Source organism: Salmo salar, chromosome ssa12, assembly GCF_905237065.1.
Source record: "Salmo salar chromosome ssa12, Ssal_v3.1, whole genome shotgun sequence".
Classification (NCBI taxonomy): domain Eukaryota; kingdom Metazoa; phylum Chordata; class Actinopteri; order Salmoniformes; family Salmonidae; genus Salmo; species Salmo salar.
In genome coordinates this window covers 11,991,291-12,019,096 of record NC_059453.1, presented here as the reverse complement: position 1 = coordinate 12,019,096, position 27,806 = coordinate 11,991,291, and the positions used below count along the sequence as shown (strand labels likewise).

General features: G+C 42.5%; 1 protein-coding gene across 2 annotated transcripts in view; it reads left to right on the top strand.

Moving 5' to 3' along the window:
• The first annotated feature begins 10,810 nt into the window (after positions 1-10,810).
• LOC106600782 (myosin heavy chain, fast skeletal muscle) overlaps positions 10,811-27,806 on the top strand; it is a 184,144-nt gene continuing 167,148 nt past the window's right edge. The window contains exons 1-37 of one of the 2 annotated variants that reach the window (XM_045690685.1): positions 10,811-10,894; positions 11,350-11,392; positions 11,524-11,751; positions 12,065-12,211; positions 12,422-12,578; positions 12,931-12,958; positions 13,200-13,308; positions 13,473-13,565; positions 13,739-13,799; positions 13,948-14,046; positions 14,383-14,486; positions 15,015-15,153; positions 15,388-15,506; positions 15,675-15,824; positions 15,919-16,089; positions 16,263-16,566; positions 16,927-16,991; positions 17,087-17,174; positions 17,291-17,408; positions 18,420-18,543; positions 18,987-19,123; positions 19,824-20,079; positions 20,322-20,564; positions 20,905-21,081; positions 21,178-21,323; positions 21,503-21,593; positions 21,937-22,326; positions 22,447-22,573; positions 22,761-22,879; positions 23,080-23,276; positions 23,422-23,605; positions 23,715-23,880; positions 25,648-25,772; positions 25,911-26,219; positions 26,428-26,631; positions 26,773-26,898; positions 27,019-27,189. In XM_045690685.1, coding sequence (XP_045546641.1) covers positions 11,536-11,751; positions 12,065-12,211; positions 12,422-12,578; positions 12,931-12,958; positions 13,200-13,308; positions 13,473-13,565; positions 13,739-13,799; positions 13,948-14,046; positions 14,383-14,486; positions 15,015-15,153; positions 15,388-15,506; positions 15,675-15,824; positions 15,919-16,089; positions 16,263-16,566; positions 16,927-16,991; positions 17,087-17,174; positions 17,291-17,408; positions 18,420-18,543; positions 18,987-19,123; positions 19,824-20,079; positions 20,322-20,564; positions 20,905-21,081; positions 21,178-21,323; positions 21,503-21,593; positions 21,937-22,326; positions 22,447-22,573; positions 22,761-22,879; positions 23,080-23,276; positions 23,422-23,605; positions 23,715-23,880; positions 25,648-25,772; positions 25,911-26,219; positions 26,428-26,631; positions 26,773-26,898; positions 27,019-27,189 — 5,460 coding nt within the window. In that variant the 5' untranslated portion in view covers positions 10,811-10,894; positions 11,350-11,392; positions 11,524-11,535. The remainder of the gene's footprint in view (positions 10,895-11,349; positions 11,393-11,523; positions 11,752-12,064; positions 12,212-12,421; positions 12,579-12,930; positions 12,959-13,199; positions 13,309-13,472; positions 13,566-13,738; positions 13,800-13,947; positions 14,047-14,382; positions 14,487-15,014; positions 15,154-15,387; positions 15,507-15,674; positions 15,825-15,918; positions 16,090-16,262; positions 16,567-16,926; positions 16,992-17,086; positions 17,175-17,290; positions 17,409-18,419; positions 18,544-18,986; positions 19,124-19,823; positions 20,080-20,321; positions 20,565-20,904; positions 21,082-21,177; positions 21,324-21,502; positions 21,594-21,936; positions 22,327-22,446; positions 22,574-22,760; positions 22,880-23,079; positions 23,277-23,421; positions 23,606-23,714; positions 23,881-25,647; positions 25,773-25,910; positions 26,220-26,427; positions 26,632-26,772; positions 26,899-27,018; positions 27,190-27,806) is intronic. The other variant, XM_045690687.1, reaches the window with a different exon arrangement.

Sequence of the window (27,806 nt, the reverse complement as noted above, 5' to 3'; positions counted from 1 at the left end):
TTCCATATAGAAGTGGTTCACTGCACTCAGTTAGGATAAATGTCCCACTTGATTTCACTGTACATGTAATAAAGTCCCAACACCAGTTGTACACACTTGATAAGTTTCCTTGATAAGTCACACTGCAAAAGGGTAGACTATTGGCCTAACCCACTAAATGACAAGCTATTGTCTCATGGGAAGTGGTTTGTGGTTTTAAAATACAACGATACAGTGCTCACTGCATTGTGAGAAGACCATGGCTGTAAAGTCAGATGAGGTCTTTGTGGCCAAATACACACTTGTCTAGTTTGGTATGACAGCTGTACATATCCTGGAGCGTAACTTCTGCCCAGAGCACGGTTGGAGCTTAGAGAAACATCTCCCTCAAATACAAAAACACAGATCATAGATCATGCAAGATCTTTGCACATTAAAATAAATGTCATAAACATTTAGTCTGCATGGTGCTAATGTTCTCTCCACCCACAAACGCGACAAGTAAATATATTGTCTAATAACAGTGGTATCGGTGCCAGAATTAGGCCGTGTTGGCAGATATACCAAACAATAAACCTTGGCTGCAGTGAAGATGAGAGCACAGTCCAAGAAATGAAAAGGCCTTGATGGGGTCCTTCCAGATGGTCAGCCCCCTGCTCAACTAGTGTATCCAGCAGCTCCCCCTTATGGGGCTTCTTTAAGGTTATCCAAGCAATAACAATAACCCTAGAGAGGTAACAAATACATACAGTGCATCCGGAAAGTATTCAGACCCCTTGACTTTTTCCACATTTTGTTACATTACAGCCTTATTCTGAAATGGATAAAATACGTTTTTTGCCTCATCAATCTACACACAATACCCCATAATGACAAAGTCAAAACAGGTTTTTATAATTTGTTCCACATTTATTAAAACATCTAAAACAGAAATACCTTAGATAAGTATTCAGACCCTCTGCTATGAGACTCGATATTGAGCTCAGTTTCATCCTGTTTCCATTGATCATCCTTGAGCTGTTTCTACAACTTGATTGGAGACCACCTGTGGTAAATTCAATTGATTGGACATGATTTGGAAAGGCACATGCCTGTCTATATAAATCAAATCAAATCAAATGTATTTGTCACATACACATGGTTAGCAGGTGTTAATGCAAGTGTAGCGAAATGCTTGTGCTTCTAGTTCCGACCATGCAGTAATATCGAACAAGTAATCTACCAATTCCACAAAAACTACCTTGTACACACAAGTGTAAAGGAATGAATACGAATATGTACATACAAATATATAAATGAGTGATGGCCTGAACGGCATAGGCAAGATGTAATAGATGGTATGGAGTACAGTATATACATATGTGATGAGTATTGTAGGGTATGAAAACATTATATAAAGTGGCATTGTTTAAAGTGGCTAGTGATACATCTAATTACATCAAGATGGCAAGATGCAGTAGATGGTATAGCGTACAGTATATACATATGAGATGAATAATGTAGGTTATGTAAACATTATCTGATATAAATAATATAAAGTGGCAAGTGATAAATTGATTACATCAATTTTCCCATTATTAAAGTGGCTTGAGTTGAGTCAGTATGTTGGCGGCAGCCACTCAATGTTAGTGATGGCTGTTTAACAGTCTGATGGCCTTGAGATAGAAGTTGTTTTACAGTCTCTCGGTTCCAGCTTTGATGCACCTGTACTGACCTCGCCTTCTGGATGTTAGCGGGGTGAACAGGAAGTGTGGTTGCTGTCCTTGATGATCTTTTTGGCCTTCCTGTGACATTGGGTGGTGTAGGTGTCCTGGAGGGCAGGTAGTTTGCACCCGGTGATGTGTTGTGCAGACCTCACAACCCTCTGGAGAGCCTTCCGGTTATGGGCAGAGCAGCTGCCGTACCAGGCGGTGATACAGCCTGACAGGATGCTCTCGATTGTGCATCTGTAAAAGTTTGTGAGTGATTTAGGTGACAAGCCGAATTTCTTCAGCCTCTTGAGGTTGGCTGAACGGCATAGGTGTGGGTGGGTGGGCCATTTCAGTTTGTCCGTGATGTGTTCGCTGAGGAACTTAAAACTCTCGATCGTCTCCACTACTGTCCCGTCAATGTAGATAGGGGGCTGCTCCCTCTGCTGTTTCCTGAAGTCCACGATCATCTCTTTTGTTTTGTTGACATTGAGTGCGAGGTTATTTTCCTGACACCACACACCGAGGGCCCTCACCTCCTCCCTGTAGGCCGTCTCGTCGTTGTTGGTAATTAAACCTACCACTGTAGTGTCGTCTGCAATCTTGATGATTGAGTTGGATGCGTGCATGGCCACGCAGTCGTGGGTGAACAGGGAGTACAGGAGAGGGCTGAGAACGCACCCTTGTGGGGACCCAGTGTTGAGGATCAGCGGGGTGGAGATGTTGTTACCTACACTCACCACCTGGGGGCGGCCCGTCAGGAAGTCCAGGACCCAGTTGCACAGGGCGGGGTCGAGACCCAGGGTCTCGAGCTTAATGACGAGTTTGGAGGGTACTATGGTGTTAAATGCTGAGCTGTAATCGATGAACAGCATTCTAACATAGGTATTCCTCTTGTCCAGGTGGGTTAGGGCAGTGTGCAGTGTGATGGTGATTGCGTCGTCTGTGGACCTATTGGGTCGGTAAGCAAATTGGAGTGGGTCTCGGGTGTCAGGTAGGGTGGAGGTGATATGGTCCTTGACTAGTCTCTCAAAGCACTTCATGATGACGGAAGTGAGTGCTACGGGGCGGTAGTCATTTAGCTCAGTTACCTTAGCTTTCTTGGGAACAGGAACAATGGTGGCCCTCTTGAAGCATGTGGGGACAGCAGACTGGGATAAGGGTTGATTGAATATGTCTGATAACACACCAGCCAGCTGGTCTGCTCATGCTCTGAGGACGCGGCCGGGGATGCCGTCTGGTCCTGCAGCCTTGTGAGGGTTAACACGTTTAAATGTTTTACTCACGTTGGCTGCAGTGAAGGAGAGCCCGCAGGTTTCGGTAGCGGGCCGTGTTAGTGGCACTGTATTGTCCTCAAAGTGAGCAAAAAAGTTGTTTAGTCTGTCTGGGAGCAAGGCATCGTGATCCGCAACGGGGCTGATTTTTCTTTTGTAGTCCATGATTGACTGTAGACCCTGCCACATACCTCTCGTGTCTGAGCCGTTGAATTGCGACTCCACTTTGTCTCTGTACTGATGCTTAGCTTGTTTGATTGCCTTGCGGAGGGAATAGCTACACTGTTTGTATTTGGTCGTGTTTCCGGTCACTTTGCCCTGATTAAAAGCAGTGGTTCGCGCGTTCAGTTTTGCGCGAATGCTGCCATCAATACACGGTTTCTGGTTGGGGAATGTTTTAATAGATGCTGTTGGTACGACATCACCGATGCACTTGTTAATGAACTCGCACACCGAGTCAGCGTACTCGTCAATGTTGTTGTTCGCAGCAATGAGGAACATATCCCAGTCCACGTGATCGAAGCAATCTTGAAGCATGCAATCCGATTGGTCGGACCAGCGTTGAACAGACCTGAGGGCGGGAGCTTCCTGTTTTAGCTTCTGTCTATAGGCTGGGAGCAACAAAATGGAGTCGTGGTCAGCTTTTCCGAAGGGAGGGCGGGGGAGGGCCTTATATGCGTCGGGGAAGTTAGAATAACATTGGTCTAGGGTTTTGCCCGCCCTGGTAGCACAACCGATATGCTGATAGAATTTGGGGAGCCTTGTTTTCAGATTAGCCTTGTTAAAATCCCCGGCTACAATAAATGCAGCCTCAGGATATGTGGTTTCCAGTTTACATAGAGTCCAATTAAGTTCTTTCAGGGCCGTCGATGTGTCTGCTTGGGGGGGATATACACGGCTGTGGTTATAATCGAAGAGAATTCACTTGGTAGATAATGCGGTCGGCATTTGATAGTGAGGAATTCTAAGTCAGGTGAACAAAATGACTTGAGTTCCTGTATGTTGTTATGATCACACCATGTCTCGTTAATCATAAGGCATACACCCCCACCCTTCTTCTTACCAGAGAGATGCTTGTTTTTGTCGGCGCGATGCGTGAAGAAACCAGGTGGCTGTACCGACTCAGATAGCGTGTCTCGAGTGAGCCATGTTTCCGTGAAACAAAGAACGTTACAGTCTCGGATGTCTCTCTGGAATGCTACCCGTGCTCGGATTTCGTCTACCTTGTTGTCAAGAGACTGGACATTGGCGAGTTGTATGCGCGGGAGCGGTGCGCAATGTGCCTGTCTACGGAGCCTGACCAGAAGACCACTCCATCTGCCCCTTCTTCTACGACGGGAGCGGTGCGCGATGTGCCCATCTACGGAGCCTGACCAGAAGACCACTCCGTCTGCCCCTTCTTCTACGACGTAGTTGTTTTTGGTCGCCTGCTGGGATCCGATCCATTGTCCTGGGTGGTGGGCCAAACAGAGGATCCGCTTCGGGAAAGTCGTATTTCTGGTCGTAATGTTGGTGAGTTGACGTTGCTCTTATATCCAATAGTTCCTCCCGACTGTATGTAGTTTAAACCTAAGATTACCTGGGGTAACAATGTAAGAAATAACACATAAAAAAGCAAATACTGCATAGTTTCCTAGGAACGCGAAGCAAGGCGGCCATCTTTGTCGGCGCCAGAAGGTCCCACTGTTGACTGTGCATGTCAGAGCAAATACCAAGCCATGAGGTCGAAGGAATTGTCTATAGATCTCCGAGACAGGATTGTATTGAGGCACAGATCTGGGGAAGGGTACCAAAAAGGTACCCAAGAACACAGTGGCCTCTATCGTTCTTAAATGGAAGAAATTTGGAACCACCAAGACTCTACCTAGAGCTGGTCGCCAGGCCAAACTGAGTAATCGGGGGAGAAGGTCCTTGGTCAGGGAGGTAACCAAGAACCCAATGGTCACTGACAGATCTCCAGAGTTCCTCTGTGGAACCTTCCAGAAATACAACAATCTCTGCAGCACTCCACCAATCAGGCCTTTATGGTTGAGTGGCCAGACAGAAGCCTCTCCTCAGTAAAATGCACATGACAGCCCGCTTGGAGTTTGCCAAAAGGCACCAAAAGGGCTCTCAGACCATGAGAAACAAGATTCTCTGGTCTGATGAAACCAATATTGAATTCTTTGCCATGAATGCCAAGCTTCACGTCTGGAGGAATACTGGCACCATCCCCGCGGTGAAGCACGGTGGTGGCAGCATCATGCTGCGGGGATGTTTTTCAGCGGCAGGGACTGGGAGACTAGTCAGGATCGAGGGAAAGATCAACGGAGCAAAATACAGAGAGATACTTGATGAAAACCTGCTTCAGAGTGCTCAGGACCTCAGACTGGGGTGAAGGTTCACCTTCCAACAGGACAACGACCCTAAGCTCACAGCCAAGACAATGCAGGAGTGGCTTCGGGACAAGTCTCTGAATGTCCTTGAGTGGCCCAGCCAGAGCCTGGACTTGGACCCAATCTAACATTTCTGGAGAGACCTGAAAATAGCTGTACAGTGACGCTCCCCATCCAACCTGACAGAGCTTGAGAGGATCTGCAGAGAAAAATGGGAGAAACTCCCCAAATACAGGTGTGCCACGCTTGTAGCGTCATACCCAAGAAGACTCGAGGCTGTAATCGCTGCCAAAGGTGCTTCAACCAAGTACTGAGTAAAAGGTCTGAATACTTATGTAAATGTGATATTTCAGTTTTATATTTTTAATAAAAAATTTTGCTTTGTCATTATGAGGTATTGTGTATAGATTGATGAGAGGTGGAAAAATAATGTAATCAATTTGAGAATAAGGCTGTAACGTAGCAAAATGTGGAAAAAGTCAAGTGGTCTGAATACTTTCTGAATGCACTGTAAATACATACAAGAATACAAATAAATGAAATGGATGGCTTTAAACCCATTCTGACATAAAGAGAAGAGTCAGGTGTGAAAGGCAGAGACCTTGTCACGCCCTGACCTTAGAGAGACGTTTTATTCCTCTATTTGTTAGGTCAGGGTGTGATGTGGGGTGGGCATTCTATGTTGTATATTTCTTTGTTTTGACCGAGTAGGGTTCCCAATCAGAGGCAGCTGTATATCGTTGTCTCTGATTGGGAATCATACTTAGGCAGCCTTTTTCCAACTGTGTTTTGTGGGTATTTTTTTTCTGTTTAGCTTATGTGCCTGACGGAACTGTGCATTTTAGTTTTTCCCTTTTGTTATTTTGTTTGTGTGTTTCTTGAAAATAAATATCATGAACACTTACTACGTTGCGTTTTGGTCCACTTCTTCTTCAACTACAAACGACGACCATTACAGACCTACACAATCTATACATACATGCACTTTGCTATATGTTCCCAGTTACTGCCAATATAGGCGCAAACTTGGGAACACCTAAAAAATAATTTCCTTCACTGTTATGGACGTGTAAAAAAAAATGTATACCTTTTTAAAAAAAAAACTTTTCCAGAACAGGACACAGGCATGTCTGATGCAGTTTGGAATACATGGCATAACGAATATCTTTAAGTGTTTTTGTTTTTCCTGTAACCCCCCCAAAAAGTCCCCTTCAATCTGGGAATTAAAATCATCAATCAGAATAAAATGATCCAGCTTTAAATCCTTTTGCAAAATGTTTCACTATGATGAGGCATCAAAGCTAAAAGGACATGTGTGTTATCAGAGTTTAACCCTCCTGCTCTTCATGAAGTACCTGTGTGTTATCAGAGTTTAACCCCCCTGCTCTTCATGAAGTACCTGTGTGTTATCAGAGTTTAACCCCCCTGCTCTTCATGAAGTACCTGTGTGTTATCAGAGTTTAACCCCCCTGCTCTTCATGAAGTACCTGTGTGTTATCAGAGTTTAACCCCCTGCTCTTCATGAAGTACCTGTGTGTTATCAGAGTTTAACCCCCCTGCTCTTCATGAAGTACCTGTGTGTTATCAGAGTTTAACCCCCCTGCTCTTCATGAAGTACCTGTGTGTTATCAGAGTTTAACCCCCCTGCTCTTCATGAAGTACCTGTGTGTTATCAGAGTTTAACCCCCCTGCTCTTCATGAAGTACCTGTGTGTTATCAGAGTTTAACCCCCCTGCTCTTCATGAAGTACCTGTGTGTTATCAGAGTTTAACCCCCCTGCTCTTCATGAAGTACCTGTGTGTTATCAGAGTTCAACCTCCCCCCTGCTCTTCCTGGACATCCAATGGATTTTTTTGTGTTGTTTTGTTCCAAACTTATTAGGTTCAGGAACTGTAGAATATTTCAAATCTGTATCTACTCAAGGTGTAATAACTGCCCTCTCTGATATCTGTGTTAGAATAGGCAGTCTTTTATCTTAAATTCCTTTCTTAGATGGCCTCTTGTATTCCTTTCTTTACACTGTATAAATATGTTCTCTGCTCTGCACATTACAGACCACAGGTCCCTTACCTCATCATTCCATTAATGCTTGTTCGGCTTGTAAACTTTGGGAGTGTATTCTTTATTCACATCATTTCCCCCCATTTCAGAATATATATACATCAGAAAATGTTTCATACCACTCGTATCAATCAAATTGTGTCTCTCGAAATCCAAGCTGTCTTTTGATGAGTTCTAACAGTGTTCTGTGTGCCATTTCAGACCAGAGGAAATAATTTGGCATATTTATTTTCTTACATTTATCCCTTTGTAGGGTATGTATATTTTGCCCTGAGTGAAGCTCAGTAGTCGCTCAGAAAATTAATGTCCAACAGAAAAGGTCATAAATAAAGGTCATCATTGAAGTCAGCCCAGCTGCTAAGCAGTTCACTTCAGAGTGTAATAAAAGTTTGAGGCAGTTATATCGCTGTCAGCAATATGAGTGGATAAGATTATTGAAATACTGTACTGGTGTTATGTAAGTCATAAGAATCCTACTGGACCGTTTTAGCAAACTGAAATGTGAGACAAAAAAAGCGCATCCAGCATCTTCAATAGAACCTGGGTTGTTCCACATAATGAGTCCCTTTTGGGTAGTGAATCTTGGCGAATGAAAATGTTTTATTTCACCTAATTTTAATATTCCATCATAAAGAGCACATGTTGAACTTAATCAGATACATGTTTTCCAATCTCAAGAGGTTCAACTAAATCAATTGTAATGCCCGTCGAAGGGAGTAGACCAAAGAGCAGCGTGTTGAGTGCTCATATTTGTATTTATTATACTGAAACACTATAAACAAAACAAGAAAACGACAGCCAGCAGTTCTGTCAGGTTAACATGAACTAAACAGAAAATAACCACCCACAAACACAATGAGAAAAACCCCTACTAAAATATGGTCTCTAATCAGAGGCAACGAGATTCAGCTGCCTCCAATTAGAGACCAACCCCAAACAATACCAACATAGAAATAGATACCCTAGAATAAACCTAGAAATAGAAGAACATAGAACATAACCCAAAACACCCAAAACAAACACCCCCTGCCACGCCCTGACCAAACTACAATAACAAATAACCCCTTTTACTGATCAGGACGTGACATAAATACTATAGTAAGAGACTCTTAAGTGCCAAATTAGGTATCACGGTGGACCGTAACAGGGTTGAGGTTGTCATCTGAAATCAGCCATGAATCCCCTCGTGACAAGCTTGCTGTGTGCAACAGGGAATGGCAATTGAATGCAAGCTTCACAAAAATGTGTTTATTGTTGAACATTTCTAGCCTCTCTATCTAAGGGTAACAGGCGGGGGGACGTGTTATGCTCGACCCATTCCGTTTTCCACCACAAAACACCACAAAATGACCAAAAAGAGTAGAACCAGCTCACCGGCTTTTACACAAAGATTTGACTATTAGATGTTCAATGTTTGCTTTGAAAAACAGATTCATCATATTAAAACATTCAGTTCAAATTTTCCTTAAAATGAATCACATGAAATAAATAATGATCTTTCAACATGTATTTGTCAAAGCAACAAAACAACTAGAAATGATAAAATTATTGTGGTTAAGGGGGTTAAAATCTTCCTAGAAGTCACAGAGGGTTCACAGAGGGACATTCCTAAATGCATGAATTTTGCCACTTTAGCAAGTCTTTATTTATATTAGAGATCAGAGCATTTAATTTAATATAACAGGCTTTTAAAAAGCAATATTGGTGCACAAGTTCTACTTAAAATGTCAAAGGGATGCTAAAGGGACTCATTTCGACTATCAAACTGAAGATAAATACACTACATGACCAAAAGTATGTGGACACCTGCTCGTCGACCATCTCATTCCAAAATCATGGGCATTAATATGGAGTTGGTCTCCCCTTTGCTGCTATAACAGCCTCCACTCTTCTGAGAAGGCTTTCCACTAGATGTTGGAACATTGCTGCGGGGATTTGAAGTTGGGAGGTTAGCCCTGGCTTGCAGTCGGCGTTCCAATTCATCCCTAAGGTGTTCGATGGGGTTGAGGTCAGGGCTCTGTGCAGGCCAGTCAAGTTCTTCCACACACATCTCGACAATCCACTTCTGTATGGACCTCGCTTTGTGCACGGGGTCATTGTCATACTGAAACAGGAAAGGGAATTCCCCAAACTGTTGCCACAGCCCGAACCATGAAAAAGAGCCCCAGACCATTTTCCTCCTCCACCAAACTTTACAGTTGGCACTATGCATTCAGGCAGGTAGTGTTCTCCTGGACTCCTCCAAATCCAGATTCGTCCGTCAGACTGACAGATGGTGACGCGTGATTCAACACTTCAGAAAACGCTTTTCCTCCAATGGCGGCAATCTTTACACCACTCCAGCCGACGCTTGGCATTGTGCATAATGATCTTAGGCTTGTGTGTGGCTGCCATGGAAACCCATTTCATGACCAGCCGACAAACAGTTATTGTGCTGACGCTGCTTCCAGATGCAGATTGGAACTCGGTAGTGAGTGTTGCAACTGAGGACAGACTATTTTTACTCACTTCAGCACTCAGCAGTCTCGTTCTGTGAACTTGTGTGGCCTACCACTTTGCGGCTGAGCCGTTGTTGCTCCTAGACGTTTCCAATTCACAATAACAGCACTTGTTGACCGGGGCAGCTCTAGCAGGGGAGAAACTTCATGAACTGACTTGTTGGAAAGGTGGCGTCCTGTGTCACATTGAAAGTCACAGAGCTCTTCAGTGAGGCCATTCTACTGCCAATGTTTGTCAAAAGAGATTGCATGGTTGTGTTCTCGATTTTATACACCTGTCAGCATTGGGTGTGGCTGAAATAGCCGAATGCATTCATTTGAACGGATGTCCACATATTTGTAAATATGTGTATGGATAGTGTAACAACACATTCGATTTAACAGTTTTATGAGCTTTAATTGACAGCCTAAATGTTTATTTTCTAGATTTTAAATATTCATTTAATATGGTTCAACCAGGGTGATAAATCAAACTAAGCAAGGCACGAGGTAACGGCCAACTCCGTCACAAGCATGAGGTGAGGAGACAGTTCAGATGTGTTTACAAGCTAAATAATATAAATAACTGGTGAACATATATATAAAGTTGTTGATGAGGATTAATGCCACTAAAATGGAACTAAATAAGGTCAGATTAGATTTAATGAAAACTATTTTATTTGTAGTGGGGCAACATGGACTCAGTCCATTACAGTATATGAGGTTCAGTAGAGGTAACATTGGGATGAATCAAACTTTTGATAATGTCATAATTATTCGAAATGACATCTTTCATTTACATAAATTCTGTGAAATTTAATTCAGAGACAAATATGACATTAAAAAGTAATGTCATGGGAGTGTGGTGCTCCTGGAAGTGGGAGGTGCTAGTGAGACACAGAAATAAACAGGTCTCTCATCCAATTCATTTCCTTTCCCAGAGTGGTCCATAATTAACTTTTGCTTGGTTAGCACTTCCAACCAGATATAAGGAGGCTGAGGGCCCAACATCCATAAGTCAGACACCTTCTTCCTCTGTGGTAAGACCTCTCCACCTCCTTAGATTTTTACATTTGTCTCATCTTTGCACTCAGCATCTGAGGCAGTAGCTAACTGCACTGTTTGAATTGACTTCTGCATTTCTCTTGTAAGATTTGACAATATGCAAACAAGTGGCATTTATTTAAAAATATGTATTTCTTTATTATGTGTTTTACTTCAAATCTGTAACTTTCATTTACAGTAAAAAGTGGTGCTCCTGCACTAGAAAGGGTGTTCTAGAATGTAACTGGGTTTTCAGGTATTTATTTGAATTCCTGAAAGGATGCTTAGTAAAGTGAGTTGCCATTAGGAAAATGAAAGTTACCAGTTGCAACTGTAATTAAATTGGACATGGCTGTAATGCCCCTTCAGGGCTAAATGATAAGGCTTTAGATATGTGTGTTTTCACAACACTCTAATGTGTCACACTTTCCACTTCATATTTTTGTCACAGGGTCCTCCAAGAAGTACACATTCATCTGTAGGAGGGGAAAAAGGTGAGACAGGGTTTAAGTCTCCACATAAAAAGTGATGAGAATATTCTGAGAGACATCGCTCACCTAACTCTGTTGACTGGGGAGGAAGCACCACAGAGTCAATCATGTTTCTTGTTTCATCTCTTTCCTAGTTATCCGTCACCATGAGTACGGACGCTGAGATGCAAATCTACGGCAAAGCTGCCATATACCTTCGTAAGTCTGAGAAGGAGAGGATGGAGGCACAAGCCGCACCCTTTGATTCAAAGAACGCCTGCTATGTGGCAGACAAGGTGGAGCTGTACCTTAAGGGTTTAGTCACTGCCAGGGCCGACGGGAAGTGTACTGTAACAGTCACGAAACCTGATGGCAGTACGGAGGTAAGCCTGATCTGAAAAGTTACTCTAATTCTCCAATCAAGTAAATATACACATTGGCATTTGTTTTCTTGTTTGTTTTCAGAATATAACCTTCAAGCACATCATTTTTATCGCTGCTATTAAAAAATTGTATGGAATGTCTTATGTTGACTAGTCAACAATCACCAGTTATGTGTCAGTGGGTGATAACAAATGAGTTGGATTAAATGTGGATATGCATTTTTTAAACGATTATGCTTGCACTTAATGAACAAAAAGCATTCTGTCATGTCCAGTTTGATCTGTGTGTAATCTCAATGTCTGACTGTTTCAGGAAGGAAAAGAGTTCAAAGATGCAGACATCTATGAGATGAATCCCCCTAAGTATGACAAGATTGAGGACATGGCCATGATGACCTACCTGAATGAAGCCTCTGTGTTGTATAACCTCAAAGAGCGTTATGCAGCATGGATGATCTATGTAAGAAACCTGCACATACAAACACACACATACATGAACATAAGAAATACACACATACAGTACTAGACATAATTAAATGGTAGAAACCAAAACATATCAATACAGTAGACCCACATCAGTATACCAAAGTACACCCACATCCTCACATAAATCCAGGTAAATGTCTATCTGACTTTACTAATCCCCTAATATAATTATTCTTTCATCCAGACCTACTCTGGGCTCTTCTGTGCCACGGTGAACCCCTACAAGTGGCTCCCAGTGTACGACGCAGAGGTTGTCAACGCCTACAGAGGGAAGAAGAGGGTGGAGGCTCCACCCCATATCTTCTCCGTCTCTGACAACGCCTTTCAGTTCATGATGATTGGTACGAGCTGTCATGGATGGATGGATGGATGGATGGATGGATGGATGGATGGTTAGATGTATTGTTTGGTTGGATGGATGGATGGATAGTTGTGATTGATGGATGATGGATGTCAATAAGTGCATATGGATCTCAAAGTCCATAAGTGCTTACGGATAGATGGATGGATGTATCAATGGAAATTAAAATATCCTTCAGAAAGGTATCTACTGTTTTCTAACAGTTTGCTGGGAATATCTGATTCACTTGATTGGAACATTTTCCTAAATTACATTTTTGATGATGCTATGAATGAAATAATGTCCCCATAATGTGTTTTGAGTATGATAAGCAATATGTTTTCTGGTTCCAGATAAGGAGAACCAGTCCATTCTGATTACGTAAGTTGTTTACTAAAATGTCACTTGAGAAAGTGTTTCTATTGTAATAAGTTGGGTCACTTGGTGTGATGAAGTAAATTACATTATGAATGGATTATGACGTTAGGCTATGTGTAGTAACTAGTCAATGAGTGGGAATATTTGTTAATTACGGTGTAATTTCAATGCTATTTCTTAGTGAAAGCAAATTTTAATCTGAAACATATAACTAAAACCCCTCTTTCTCTGTCATATAAACCAGTGGAGAATCCGGTGCAGGAAAGACTGTCAACACCAAGCGTGTCATTCAGTACTTTGCCACCATTGCAGTGTCTGGTGGCAAGAAGGAAGCAGACCCCAACAAAATGCAGGTAGGTTGTTCTTATGTTTGCCTTTTAATCACATTTCAGTATGGTTGGATGTGTAAACTTCTTTCTAGCTGTGAATCATGTTTCAAGAAATTTGTTCAAGCAATCGAGCGAAAACAAACTAACACTTTACCAGTTTCTGAGCAACTTGTGTTTATCTCAATCAGGGGTCTCTTGAGGATCAGATCATTGCGGCTAACCCTCTGCTGGAGTCTTACGGTAATGCCAAGACAGTGAGGAATGACAACTCGTCTCGCTTTGTAAGTATGAAGGGCATACTGTGGAAGTTACCTTATATTGGAAAAATGTATTTCAGTAGTTCCCTTTTGTTATATCAATAGATGTCCAACAAACTGTAACATTTAAAGGGGTCTATCAAAGTAAAATGTTATTTATTTGTTGACCTATTTCTAACCCCCATGCTCTACTATAGGGTAAATTCATCAGGATTCACTTCCAAGCTGGTAAACTGGCTAAAGCTGATATTGAGACCTGTGAGTTGGTTTTGATTGTTTCTCAATGATTTCCTAAATTCAAATTATTTTTTTGGGAGATTATATCATTAAATGTAATCTCATGTTCTCTCTCTCTTTCTCACTCTACTTGTGTCACTAAAACTTTCTCTCTCTCTTTCACCCTCAGACCTGCTGGAGAAGTCCAGAGTGTCCTTCCAGCTGCCCGATGAGAGAGGCTACCACATCTTCTTCCAGTTGATGACAGGCCACAAACCTGAGATAGTTGGTACGACAAAGTAGAGGTTCAGGGGAAATTATTCCCATCCCCATCTATGGAATATATATAAAATATTCATAATCCACACTAATAATACTATTACAACGAGTACATCCAAGGTAACATGGCATCTAGACATTTGGAAGGTCTTTGGGAAAGATCTATCAAGTAATGCACCTTGATGCACTAGTCCACAAGCCTCAGTCTCCTCTTTTGATGCTATTCATTATATACTACATGTATCATTGAGTCCATCTACTGAGTAAAGGAGGGAGAGATACTGTAAAGGTAGGACAGCAGAATTCTAAGAGATTAAACTGACAAGCTGTTCTCTGTTGTCCACAGAAATGACACTCCTCACCACTAACCCCTACGACTTCCCCATGTGCAGCCAGGGACAGATCACTGTGGCCAGCATCAATGACAATGAAGAGCTGGATGCCACAGATGTGAGTCAACAAAGGGTTCACCAAACACTAGATATGGAATAGGTCGGACCACCATACATACTGAATGTACTGTGCAATTCAAAGTTGGTAGCAGCTGAGAATTCATGATTTTTTATTTACAGTATATTTACGTTTTCGTCATTTAGGAGACTCCATTATCCAGAGCGATTTAGTGAGTGCATACATTTTCATACCGGTCCCCCGTGGGATTTGAACCCTCAACCTTGGTGTAGCAGGTGTCCTGCTCTACCAACCGAGCTACACGGGACAAATGACTTGTGTTAGTTAGGCATGTGCCTCAAGCCAATCTTCATAACTTCACATTTCGCCATGCAAGGCATCCACAAGAGAGCGCAACTAAGTGCCCTGTGGAACTGTGTAAAACTCCTTTTGTGTTTCCATCACTAGTGTGTTGGCCAAGAGTCAAATATATTCATCCCATTCGATCTGGAGTGAGCCCAGAACTGTAGTGTAACTGAGCAAACTACTGTTCAGTTCATCACCGTTGTACTTCCTCTTTAATGCCAGGATGCCATTACAATCCTGGGCTTCACTAATGATGAGAAGATTGGCATCTACAAGCTGACAGGAGCTGTAGTGCACCATGGAAACTTGAAATTCAAGCAGAAGCAGCGTGAGGAGCAGGCCGAGCCAGACGGCACAGAGGGTGAGTCCCACTCATAGATATACAATATATAGAGCATTAGTCCCATTCCCTGTCCCCAACATGGAAATAGAACAACTAAGACAGACAGTGCCACTTGAAAGTCAGGCAGGAGATCATTTTTGGAGACCAAAATACCACCTTCAGATATGATTTGGCCTAACTGTTCTGTCAATGTGAAATCAGAAACAAGTGATCTTGTGTCCCTGAGTCTGTTGTTGTTGGTTCTCTCTCCAGTGGCTGATAAAATCGCCTACCTGCTGGGCCTGAACTCAGCTGAGATGTTGAAGGCTCTGTGCTACCCAAGAGTGAAGGTCGGCAACGAGTATGTGACCAAGGGACAGACTGTGGCTCAGGTAAGTCAGCCAAACACAGAATCTACCATTTTCTGAGAACAGGAATTTTCGTGGGGATGAGTGGTATGCTTTTTTTTAATAGTAATGTTGTTTTTCCCAAGCTCGTATCACCTTATCACTAGACATGGTCAATATCTCATGTAGTAATTAGAGGTATTATCATTGCAGGTTAATAACTCAGTCTCGGCTCTGGCCAAGTCCATCTATGAGAGGATGTTCTTGTGGATGGTCATCCGTATCAATGAGATGTTGGACACCAAGAATCCAAGGCAGTTCTATATCGGTGTGCTCGACATTGCCGGGTTTGAGATCTTTGATGTGAGTATGAGACCAGAACAAGACACTTAGTTGTGATTGAGATGGATTACAGTCTTGTATGATGAAATGATCCCTTTTAAAACTCCATCAACAGTACAACAGCATGGAGCAGCTGTGCATCAACTTCACCAATGAGAAACTGCAACAGTTTTTCAACCACACCATGTTCGTCCTGGAGCAAGAGGAGTACAAGAAGGAGGGAATCGTCTGGGCCTTCATTGACTTCGGCATGGACTTGGCTGCCTGCATTGAGCTTATTGAGAAGGTATAATGGACCTCAACAGCAAAGCTCTTAGGGACCATTATTATCACTGTGGTACAATGCATCTGACTGTTGAGAACTCAATGTTTCCTGTTATGTGCCCCTAAACGAATATAATCCTATATTGTTTACTAAAGATGTGATGTTATATATACTATACCTCTCTTTTCATAAAGCCATTGGGCATCTTCTCCATCCTTGAAGAGGAGTGCATGTTCCCCAAGTCTTCAGACACTACCTTCAAGGACAAGCTGTACGCCCAGCATCTTGGCAAAACAAAGTCGTTTGAGAAGCCCAAGCCTGCCAAAGGCAAGCAAGAGGCCCACTTCTCCCTGGTGCATTACGCCGGTACTGTGGACTACAACATCACAGGGTGGCTGGAGAAGAACAAGGATCCCCTGAACGACTCAGTTTGTCAACTGTATGGGAAGTCCGGAGTCAAAATTTTGGCTGCCCTGTATCCCCCTCCCCCTCCTGAGGGTAAGACCAGCATCATGTCACAATATTTAACTAAATAATAGTTACAACTCAGACCCAAATGTTCTTTAAAGTCTTTCAATGTATACCAATTTCTCAGGGTGTTTTCACCAGGTTAATTTATTCATACACTTGGTTAATTCAAATCATTCAATAGGTGTTATATTACACAATGACATTGGCAGCATTTGCCTCTAGATAAGTGTGAAGTTAACCAGAGATTCTCTGGTTTATAATTAGTTTGCTTGCTGAAGACAAGACCACTCTAGATTTCTTACATACTCTTCTTATTATTCTATTTATTCCACCCACTCTAGGAAATTTACTTTTCTAGATATCTTTAACTTTTCCCCATTTTAACAGATAAAGCCAAGAAAGGAGGCAAGAAGAAGGGTGGTTCCATGCAGACTGTGTCCTCCCAGTTCAGGGTGAGCTTTTGAAAAGTGTATATTCAGTCCTTCAAAAGGTGCAATTATCATAAACTACAGTATGTCTGAGAAAATGGTTTGTAACCCTCCTACAGGAGAACTTACATAAGCTGATGACCAACTTGAGGAGCACTCATCCTCACTTTGTGCGCTGCCTGATCCCCAACGAGTCAAAGACTCCAGGTACAAGAAATATTGGGTTAAATATGTAATCTTATCAGTACAGTATCAGTAACCTCAACCATTCCAATCTTTAACCTGTTTTTGAGTATTAAAAGAGACTTGGTTTGTTTTACCAGGTCTGATGGAGAACTTCCTGGTTATCCACCAGCTCAGGTGTAATGGTGTACTGGAGGGTATCAGGATCTGCAGAAAGGGCTTCCCCAGCAGAATCCTCTATGCTGACTTCAAACAGAGGTACACACACACACACACACACACACACACACACACACACACACACACACACACACACACACACACACACACACACACACACACACACACACACACACACACACACACACACACACACACACACACACACACACAGACAGAAATGATTGGCACTCTTGATAAAGATGAGCAGAAAAGACTATCAAATAAATAACACTGATACTGAGCTATATTGTATGGTCTAACATTTGTAACAATTCTATTATTTTATACTAATACAAATGCTCAGAGAAAAAGATTTTGTTTAACAATTCATATTTTATTTCAAGATAGGGCTCATAATTATTGACACCCCTGTTTTCAATAGGAGGATAATGGCACTGAGTCTTTCTCTAGAATGTTGTATGAGATTGAAGATCACATTGGGAGGGATCTTGGACCATTCCTCCTTACAGAATCCTTCCAGATCCTTGATATCCATAATTCAAACAACAGGTTTTCAATGGAGTTCAAGTCTGGAGACTGAGATGGCCATAGTAAAATGTTGATTATGTGGTTGATTAACCATTTCCTTGTGGATTTTGATGTGTGCTTGGGGTTATTGTCTTGCTGAAATACCCACCAGTGGCCACGTTTCAGCCTGCTGGGTGAGGGTAGCAGGATTTTGGCTAAAATGTCATGGTACTGGGTAAAGTTCATGATGCCGTTGACCTTAACGAGGGCCCCCGGATCATTTGACGTAAAGTAGCCCCATAACATCAAAGATCCTCCACCATATTTTACAGTAGGTGTGGGGTTATTTTCCTCATATACATATTTTACAGTAGGTGTGGGATTATTTTCCTGATATTCATATTTTTTTCGAAGCCAAAAAGTATTTTTACCATACAATATAGCTCAGAATTTGGATTATTCATTTTATACAGTCTATTTTGCTCATCTTTATCAAGGGTACCAATCATTTTGGACCTCACTGTATAACCAACCAACCAATTACAACTTGGCATATTTTAAAACTGTCCCCTCATTCAGGTACAAAGTACTGAATGCCAGTGTCATCCCTGAGGGCCAGTTCATGGACAACAAGAAGGCTTCTGAGAAGCTGCTTGGATCCATTGATGTGAATCACGAGGATTACAAGTTTGGACACACCAAGGTCAGTCAAATACCCCCAGTAAAAGCTGACAACAAAACACAACTTGAATGATAATTTAAACCTGTACCATATAAAATCTCTCCAGGTGATCTATCCATCCTTTTGTTCTTTCTTCTTCATTTCACTAATGGAAAAGCTGGAAAAACATTGTAGTGTTTTTCTTAAAAGTCATTCATCACAAGTATAGAAGAGAAACTAAACTCATTATTATGTGCATTGTGTTAGAGTGGTATGGCTGCAGTTATCTGTATACGTGTACATTATTAATCTACAACTGTACAATAACTAACAACTTAGAAACAACCTATCCCATGGTTTGTTTGTAACCATTGCAAAGTTAATGTTGTTTAAATCAATCAAGTGGTGTTGTTCCCCTCTTTTGATTCAACCTTTTCTATCTGTCACCATCTGTGGTTCCATTGACCATGTTAACCTGTTCTCAGGTGTTCTTCAAAGCCGGTCTGCTGGGTGTCCTGGAGGAGATGAGAGATGAGAAGCTGGCCTCTCTGGTCGGCATGCTCCAGGCTCTCAGCCGTGGATTCCTCATGAGGAGAGAGTTCACCAAGATGATGGAGAGGAGGTGAGGAATAGTAGACATCTGGGCAAAGCTTTCTGTCAACCACCTGTATCTAATGCATTATGATTACATACTGTATATGCTGTGAGTTGTTCAGAATGAGAAAGTACATCTTATAATGGTCTACTAAAGCTTTTGGGTTAATTAATGTATAAGTCCAGAAATGGATGTAGCAACTAAGGATTCTAGCTTTATAGCTGCAGTTTGGGATTTGGCTGTTCAACTGTCATTTAAATTTGTGGTATTTACCCATTCATTCTTAAAGAATATAAAATGTCTCATGAGCTTAGCATGACTGTCAGTCCTTGCATCTAGACCGCTGTCTATGAATTTAAGAGGGGTTACATTTCCCTAGCCCCATTCCTCATCTGAATACAAAAAGTGGTGGGGGTTCCAGTGTGTTATTCTTCAACTCCTGGAAACATCCCACTGGTCATTACCAACTCATTTCAACACAAAAATGATATGTAATGACGTTGAATCAACGTGGATTTGAAAAAAGTTATCAACGTAAGGGAATTTCATTTTTTTTTCACTCAACTTTTAACCATAATCCAATAACATGGTGACTAATTTTGATTATGTCGCGTTGAATTGAAGTTAGCCAATTCAACCAAATGTAAATCAAAACTAAACGCTGAACTGACGTCTGTGCCTAGTGGGATGTAACTCACCAAGCCACTCTGTCCTTTCTGTCGACCAGAGAGTCCATCTTCGCCATCCAGTACAACATCCGCTCATTCATGAATGTGAAAACCTGGCCATGGATGAAGTTGTACTTCAAGATCAAGCCCCTGCTGCAGAGCGCTGAGACTGAGAAGGAGCTGGCCAACATGAAGGAGAACTATGAGAAGATGAAGACAGACCTGGCCAAGGCTCTGTCCACGAAGAAGCATATGGAGGAGAAGTTGGTGTCCCTGACGCAGGAGAAGAACGACCTGGCACTCCAAGTCGCATCTGTGAGTCAGCAACTACCCTCGTATGGGCACATTTAAATACACATGAATACACACACACACATGCACACACATATGAACACACTGTAAAGTATGTGGCTACCTCACACATTTTTATTGCCCATGTTATATATTGTATATATTTCATGAATTTCTATTGATTTGCTCTGACCTCTTTGAGTAAAATGTATATTTTGATACACAAAGTCAGGCCTCTGTTTTGTTTACTCCTGTTCTGAAACCAGGAAGGAGAGAGTCTGAACGATGCTGAGGAAAGGTGCGAGGGGCTCATCAAGAGCAAGATCCAGCAGGAGGCCAAGCTCAAAGAGACGACCGAGAGGCTGGAGGATGAGGAGGAGATCAATGCTGAGTTGACTGCCAAGAAGAGGAAGCTGGAGGATGAGTGCTCTGAGCTGAAGAAGGACATTGATGACCTGGAGCTCACCCTGGCCAAAGTGGAGAAGGAGAAGCACGCCACTGAAAACAAGGTCTTGTGTCTTACCATAGACAGTCTAACCAAACAATAATCAACTCAAAACATAGCTTAACAGAAATGGAATTCAAGTTGTATTGTGGGTGCAGGAAAAATTAAGACACAATAGTAGAATTTCACCTGCGGGGAACTCCCAACATTCATTGCATGTTCTGCTCCCCCTCATTTATGATTTCCATTCAGTACACTGGCATGGTGAACACTGACATCTAGTGTTGAATCTTTAGTACAGTAATTGTTGATTTCATTTTTTATCGAAATGAAATGAATGCAATATATAACAAACTAAATCTCCCCTTTATGGTGAAGTATAATTATGTTGTGACCATTTACAGGTTAAAAACCTGACAGAGGAGATGGCGTCTATGGATGAGAGTGTTGCCAAGCTGACCAAGGAGAAGAAAGCCCTCCAAGAGGCCCACCAGCAGACACTGGATGACCTGCAGGCAGAGGAGGACAAAGTCAACACTCTGACCAAGGCCAAGACCAAGCTGGAACAGCAAGTGGACGACGTGAGTGGAGTTTGACATTTTGGCCATGATAGCATGTAAGATGATATTATCTTCAGTTGTTTAGATTTTAACAATATATGTGTTTTTATCTTCTAGCTTGAGGGTTCTCTGGAGCAAGAGAAGAAGCTTCGTATGGACCTTGAGAGATCCAAGAGAAAGCTTGAGGGAGATCTGAAACTGGCCCAGGAGTCCATAATGGACCTGGAGAATGACAAGCAGCAAGCTGATGAGAAAATCAAGAAGTAAACACAAACAAATGACTACAGTATTACCTGCCATAATGGTTGTTCTTGACTAATTTTTGTAATTATGAATTAGCACTTGAATGGTATTCTTAAAAGCAAAGTGAATGGTATAATACTCTCCCTTTACCCTATCAAACAAAAACAAACTCTGCAATCGACATACTTTTGATTCTTAGGAAGGAGTTTGAGACCACCCAACTCCTCAGCAAGGTTGAGGATGAGCAGTCTCTGGGAGCTCAGCTGCAGAAGAAGATCAAGGAACTCCAGGTACAGTACAGGATATAAACTCCAGTAAAGAAAAGCACAGACTTGAATAATTTCCTGAAAAACATTATTTTGGTAGCACACATTTTTCCCAGTGGCTTCTGATGGCTGAGTAGGTTGGACGATGGTGCTTCTTGGTGGTGATTCTAAACATTGTAAAGATGGTGCTTCTTACCATTGTGATTTTGGTTCCTGCATGGGACAATGTCTACTGAATATATAAGTGTAACTGGCTTTGTATTAAACACATTTATGCTAAATATACAAACTATTATAATTTTGTGAGGTTCAATTGTTTCAACTGTATTGTAGTGTTCATCCCCCCTGCTCCTGCCCCCTGGTCTAGGCCCGTATTGAGGAGCTGGAGGAGGAAATTGAGGCTGAGCGTGCTGCCAGGGCTAAGGTTGAGAAGCAGAGGGCTGATCTCTCCAGGGAACTTGAGGAGATCAGCGAGAGGCTGGAGGAGGCCGGAGGCGCCACTGCTGCTCAGATTGACATGAACAAGAAGCGTGAGGCTGAGTTCCAGAAGCTGCGTCGTGATCTTGAAGAGTCCACCCTGCAGCATGAGGCCACAGCCGCCGCTCTGCGCAAGAAGCAGGCCGACAGTGTGGCTGAGCTCGGGGAGCAGATCGACAACCTGCAGCGCGTCAAGCAGAAGCTGGAGAAGGAGAAGAGTGAGTACAAGATGGAGATTGATGACCTCTCTAGCAACATGGAGGCCGTCGCCAAGGCTAAGGTGAGTAGTGATGTTTTGGTTAAGCTGTGTTGAGGAGGGACAACTACATTACCATTCAAGTGAACTGAAGTTGACAGGAGTCACATATATAAAGTAATGAAGGTACATGTTCACTAACAGGGCAATCTGGAGAAGATATGCCGTACTCTTGAGGACCAGCTGAGTGAGCTCAAGACTAAGAATGATGAGAATGTTCGCCAGGTCAACGACATCAGCGGACAGAGGGCCAGACTCCTGACAGAAAATGGTACCATTAGCAATGAACAACAAGCCAATGCTTTCCTTCAGTAGTACACAACATGTATTAAGGGCTAAATCCACATAGTTTCCACTATACTATTCACCACCTAAAATTGCCCTACGATTCCTCAACATATGTTTTCAATCTTAGAGAACAGAAACCTTATTAACAAGATATTCCCCTGTCCCTGCAGGTGAGTTTGGTCGCCAGCTGGAGGAGAAGGAAGCCCTGGTGTCTCAGCTGACCAGAGGCAAACAGGCCTTCACCCAGCAGGTGGAGGAGCTGAAGAGGGCAGTTGAGGAGGAGGTCAAGGTAAGGGACTCAAAATGGACTCCATGTCCACAGAGTTTAGAGCAATATCTTTATATAGACGGTGACTACGCCATCCTCTGAGACTCCTACTGTCTCTCCACCCTCAGAGACTGCTACTGTCTCTCCACCCTCAGAGACTGCTACCATAATTTGTTGTATTATCTCTCTCATCTCTCTTTGTCTTTCTTTCTTTCTCACAGGCTAAAAATGCACTGGCCCACGGTGTCCAGTCTGCCCGCCATGACTGTGACCTCCTGAGGGAGCAGTTTGAGGAGGAGCAGGAGGCCAAGGCAGAGCTGCAACGCGGCATGTCCAAGGCCAACAGTGAGGTGGCTCAGTGGAGGACTAAGTATGAAACTGATGCTATCCAGCGCACAGAGGAGCTGGAGGAGGCCAAGTGAGTCGCACGGAACAGCAAAAACTAAAATATGGTGTGGATGGTGAGAGTGGTAGGGGGTTCTGAGAAAATGTTACATCAATATGTATTGTTTGTCAAAATGTAAAAAAATTACACCATAAAACCACCGTCTGTTGTCCAACAGGAAGAAGCTGGCCCAGCGTCTGCAGGATGCCGAGGAGACCATTGAGGCGACCAACTCCAAGTGCGCCTCCCTGGAGAAGACCAAGCAGAGGCTGCAGGGAGAGGTGGAGGACCTCATGATTGATGTTGAGAGAGCCAACGCATTGGCCGCCAACCTCGACAAGAAGCAGAGGAACTTTGACAAGGTGAAAATTAATAAACCTATATTTGTTATCAATTGTATAATTGTTGCATATTTATAATTCAAAACTCTTCATCAATGACTTCTGATGAAAATTCCATTGATTCTCCTAGGTTCTGGCAGAGTGGAAGCAGAAGTATGAGGAGGGCCAGGCAGAGCTGGAAGGAGCTCAGAAGGAGGCTCGCTCTATGAGCACTGAACTCTTCAAGATGAAGAACTCCTATGAGGAGGCTCTGGATCATCTGGAGACTCTGAAGAGAGAGAACAAGAACCTGCAACGTGAGCATTTGACAGCATTTCTATTTGGCTCATGTTTGACTAGTGTTTTGAAAATGGAGGGAACTGCAATCATCAAAATTACTATTACACCATTTCAGAAATGTCATGTTCAGCATAATTTTTATATATTGTTTTACTTGTAGACAGTATTCCTTTGAATATTCCAAATAAGTGGTAGGCAATTATATTTGCAAGATGCTATGAGGTAATGTTAGTTAATGAACTATTAACTTCTCTGGGCTAGGTGGGACGTGACCGTCCCACACTATTCAACAGCCAGTGAAATAGCATGGCAGGAAATACAAAACAGAAAAAATCTCATAATTTCATTTTCTTAAACAATCAACTATTTTACACCATTTTAAAGATAAACTTCTTGCTAATCTAACCACATTGTCCGATTTCAAAAAGTCTTTACGGCGAAAGCATAAAATTAGATTATGTTATGACATAAACTTCACAAGAAAATCCACACAGCCATTTTCCAAGCAAGGACATGCATCACAAAAACCAAAAGTACAGCTAAAATATTCACTAACCTTTGATGATCTTCATCAGATGGCACTCATAGGACTTCATGTTATACAATACATGTATGTTTTGCTCGATAAAGTTCATATTTATATCCAAAAACATCATTTTACATTGGCGCGTGATGTTCAGAAAATGTATTCCCACCAAAACTACCGGTGAATGTGCACATCAATTTACAAAAATACTCATCATAAACGTTGATAAAATTTACAACAGTTATTGAAAGAATTATAGATACACTTCTCCTTGACGCAACCGCTTTGTCAGATTTCAAATGAACTTAACGGAGAAAGCACATTGTTCAATATTCTGAGTACATAGCTCAGCCATCGAAGCAAGCTATACAGCTACCCACCAAGTTCTGGCATCAACAAAACTCTGAATTAGTATTATAAATATTCTCTTACCTTTGCAGATCTTCATCAGAATGCACTCCGAGGACTCCTTCTTCCACAAGAAATGTTCGTTTTGTTCGAAAAACTCCATATTTATGTCCAAGTACCTCCGTTTTGTTCGTGCTTTCAGATCACTATCCAAAGGCATAACGAGCGAGGGCAGTACCAGAGACGAAAAGTCAAAATGTTTCATTACCGGTCGTAGAAACATGTCAAATGTTGTTTACAATCAATCCTTAGGGTATTTTTAACATAAAACGGCGATAATATTCCAACCGGACAATAGCGTATTCATTCCAGGAGAAAAAGAAGGAACGGGCGATCCCGAGATCACCCATCACCAAGCCCTTTGTCCATAGGCAGTCCACTCATTTACTGAGCTACTATTCTCTGCCCAGTAACATGAAAAGGATGAAAAAACTTTCTAAAGGCTGTTGACAGCCAATGGAAGCCTTAGTGAGTGCAACGTGACCCCACAGACACTGTAGTTTCGATAGGGATTCAAAAGAAGAACCACAATTCTCAGATTTCCACACTTCCTGGTTGGATTTTTCTCAGGTTTTTGCCTGCCATATGAGTTCTGTTATACTCACAGACATTCAAACAGTTTTAGAAACTTCAGAGTGTTTTCTATCCAAATCTACTAATAATATGCAAATATTTGTCTCTGGGCCCGAGTATAAGGCAGTTTACTCTGGGCACACTTTTCATCCGAAATCGAAAATACTGCTCCCTATACCCTAAAAAGTTAATATGATTCAATGTCAAATTCAGCGCACTAGCATATCCACTGAAAATCTCCCAAGTCTAAACTTCTTGTGTGTGTGTGTCTGTGCAGAGGAGATCTCTGACCTGACTGAGCAGATCGGAGAGACTGGCAAGAGCATCCATGAGCTGGAAAAGGCCAAGAAGACCATGGAGACGGAGAAGTCTGAGATCCAGACCGCTCTGGAGGAGGCTGAGGTACAAATGACAGCTGTTTGATGGGGAAAGCAGTGTTACACTAGCCAATGCCAGCTACAGTTATTGTAGTCATATATATTTAATTCCTACATCTAAATATATTGAACACAATTGGCCTGACTGATTCTGTTTGTCCAGGGAACACTGGAGCACGAGGAATCCAAGATTCTGCGTGTGCAGCTGGAGCTGAACCAGATCAAGGGTGAGGTGGACAGGAAGATCGCTGAGAAGGATGAGGAGATGGAGCAGATCAAGAGGAACAGCCAGAGGGTGGTTGACTCCATGCAGAGCACCCTGGACTCTGAGGTCAGGAGCAGGAATGATGCCCTGAGGGTGAAGAAGAAGATGGAGGGAGATCTGAACGAGATGGAGATTCAGCTGAGCCACTCCAACAGGCAGGCCGCTGAGGCCCAGAAACAGCTGAGGAACGTCCAGGGACAGCTCAAGGTAAAGGGACTGGGACATCAGGCTCAAACACCTGAACATGGAGAGGGATTTGTTTGTGAATCTGTAGAAAATAATAGAACAGAGGAATTGAATAGAGTGTACAATGCACTGTAGAAATGTAAATTCTTCCCAATGAACATTTATATCACCCATCCTATCACCCCTATTTCCACAAGTCCTAATGAACGTATGTCCTTGTGAACCCCAGGATGCCCAATTGCACCTTGATGATGCCGTCCGTGTCGCAGAGGACATGAAGGAGCAGGCAGCCATGGTGGAGCGTAGAAACGGTCTGATGGTGGCTGAAATTGAGGAGCTGAGAGTTGCTCTGGAGCAGACAGAGAGAGGCCGCAAAGTGGCTGAGACTGAGCTGGTAGACGCCAGCGAGCGTGTTGGACTGCTGCACTCCCAGGTATGGGTCAAAAGCCATTTCCAACCAAGCATACTGTTTAAACACACCTTGAATTCAACAATGCTTGCATTGAGAGTTTAATAATTTCAGCCTTTTAAATTATCTTTAGAGCTAAACAAATCGTCTTGTTTCCTCCTTCAGAACACCAGCCTTCTGAACACCAAGAAGAAGCTGGAGACTGACCTGGTGCAGGTGCAGGGAGAGGTGGATGACATCGTCCAGGAGGCCAGGAATGCAGAGGAGAAGGCCAAGAAGGCTATCACTGACGTGAGTCCTTGAATTACATCATCTTGATTTGTCCCTAAAGGCCAATGGTACCTGGGCTGGTTACGAACAACAAAGATCTCAGAGGAACGTTATGATGAATTAAACAAACTACATTTCCAGGCGGCAATGATGGCTGAGGAGCTGAAGAAGGAGCAGGACACCAGCTCTCACCTAGAGAGGATGAAGAAGAACCTGGAGATCACAGTCAAGGACCTGCAGCACCGCTTGGATGAGGCTGAGAATCTGGCCATGAAGGGAGGCAAGAAACAACTCCAGAAACTGGAATCCAGGGTGAGTTATCAGCAGGGTGGATTTGGGGTTGGATTAAAAGACAGTTTGCTGGAAATGTATTTGATCATGTAAAATACACAGGAGCATTATGTAATTACTTTTTCTCTCATTAACCCACCTAAATCAGGAGTTCCCGAATGTCTTTGCATCAGGGACCTCTTCATAATATCAGAACACAAATCTTACATTAGAGTGCGATATAAATAGCATCCACACAGTTTTACTATGACTTCAGCAGTGAATGGTCGGACTAATCAAGTCTTGGCCCCTGGTAAATAACATTTGAAAGTCCCCTCTCTTGGCATCAGAGGGAATATTTTCCAGTTCAAGCGTCCCACCCTAGTCAACAGCCAGTGGAATCGCGTGGCGCGAAATACAAAGACCTCAAAAATGCTATAACTTCAATTTCTCAAACATATTACTATTTTACACCATTTTAAAGACAAGACTCTCCTTAATCTAACCACATTGTCCGATTTCAAAAAGGCTTTACAGCAAAAGCAAAACATTAGATTATGTCAGGAGAGTACCCTGCCAAAAATAATCACACAGCCATTTTCAAAGCAAGCATATATGTCACAAAAACAAAAACCACAGCTAAATGCAGCACTAACCTT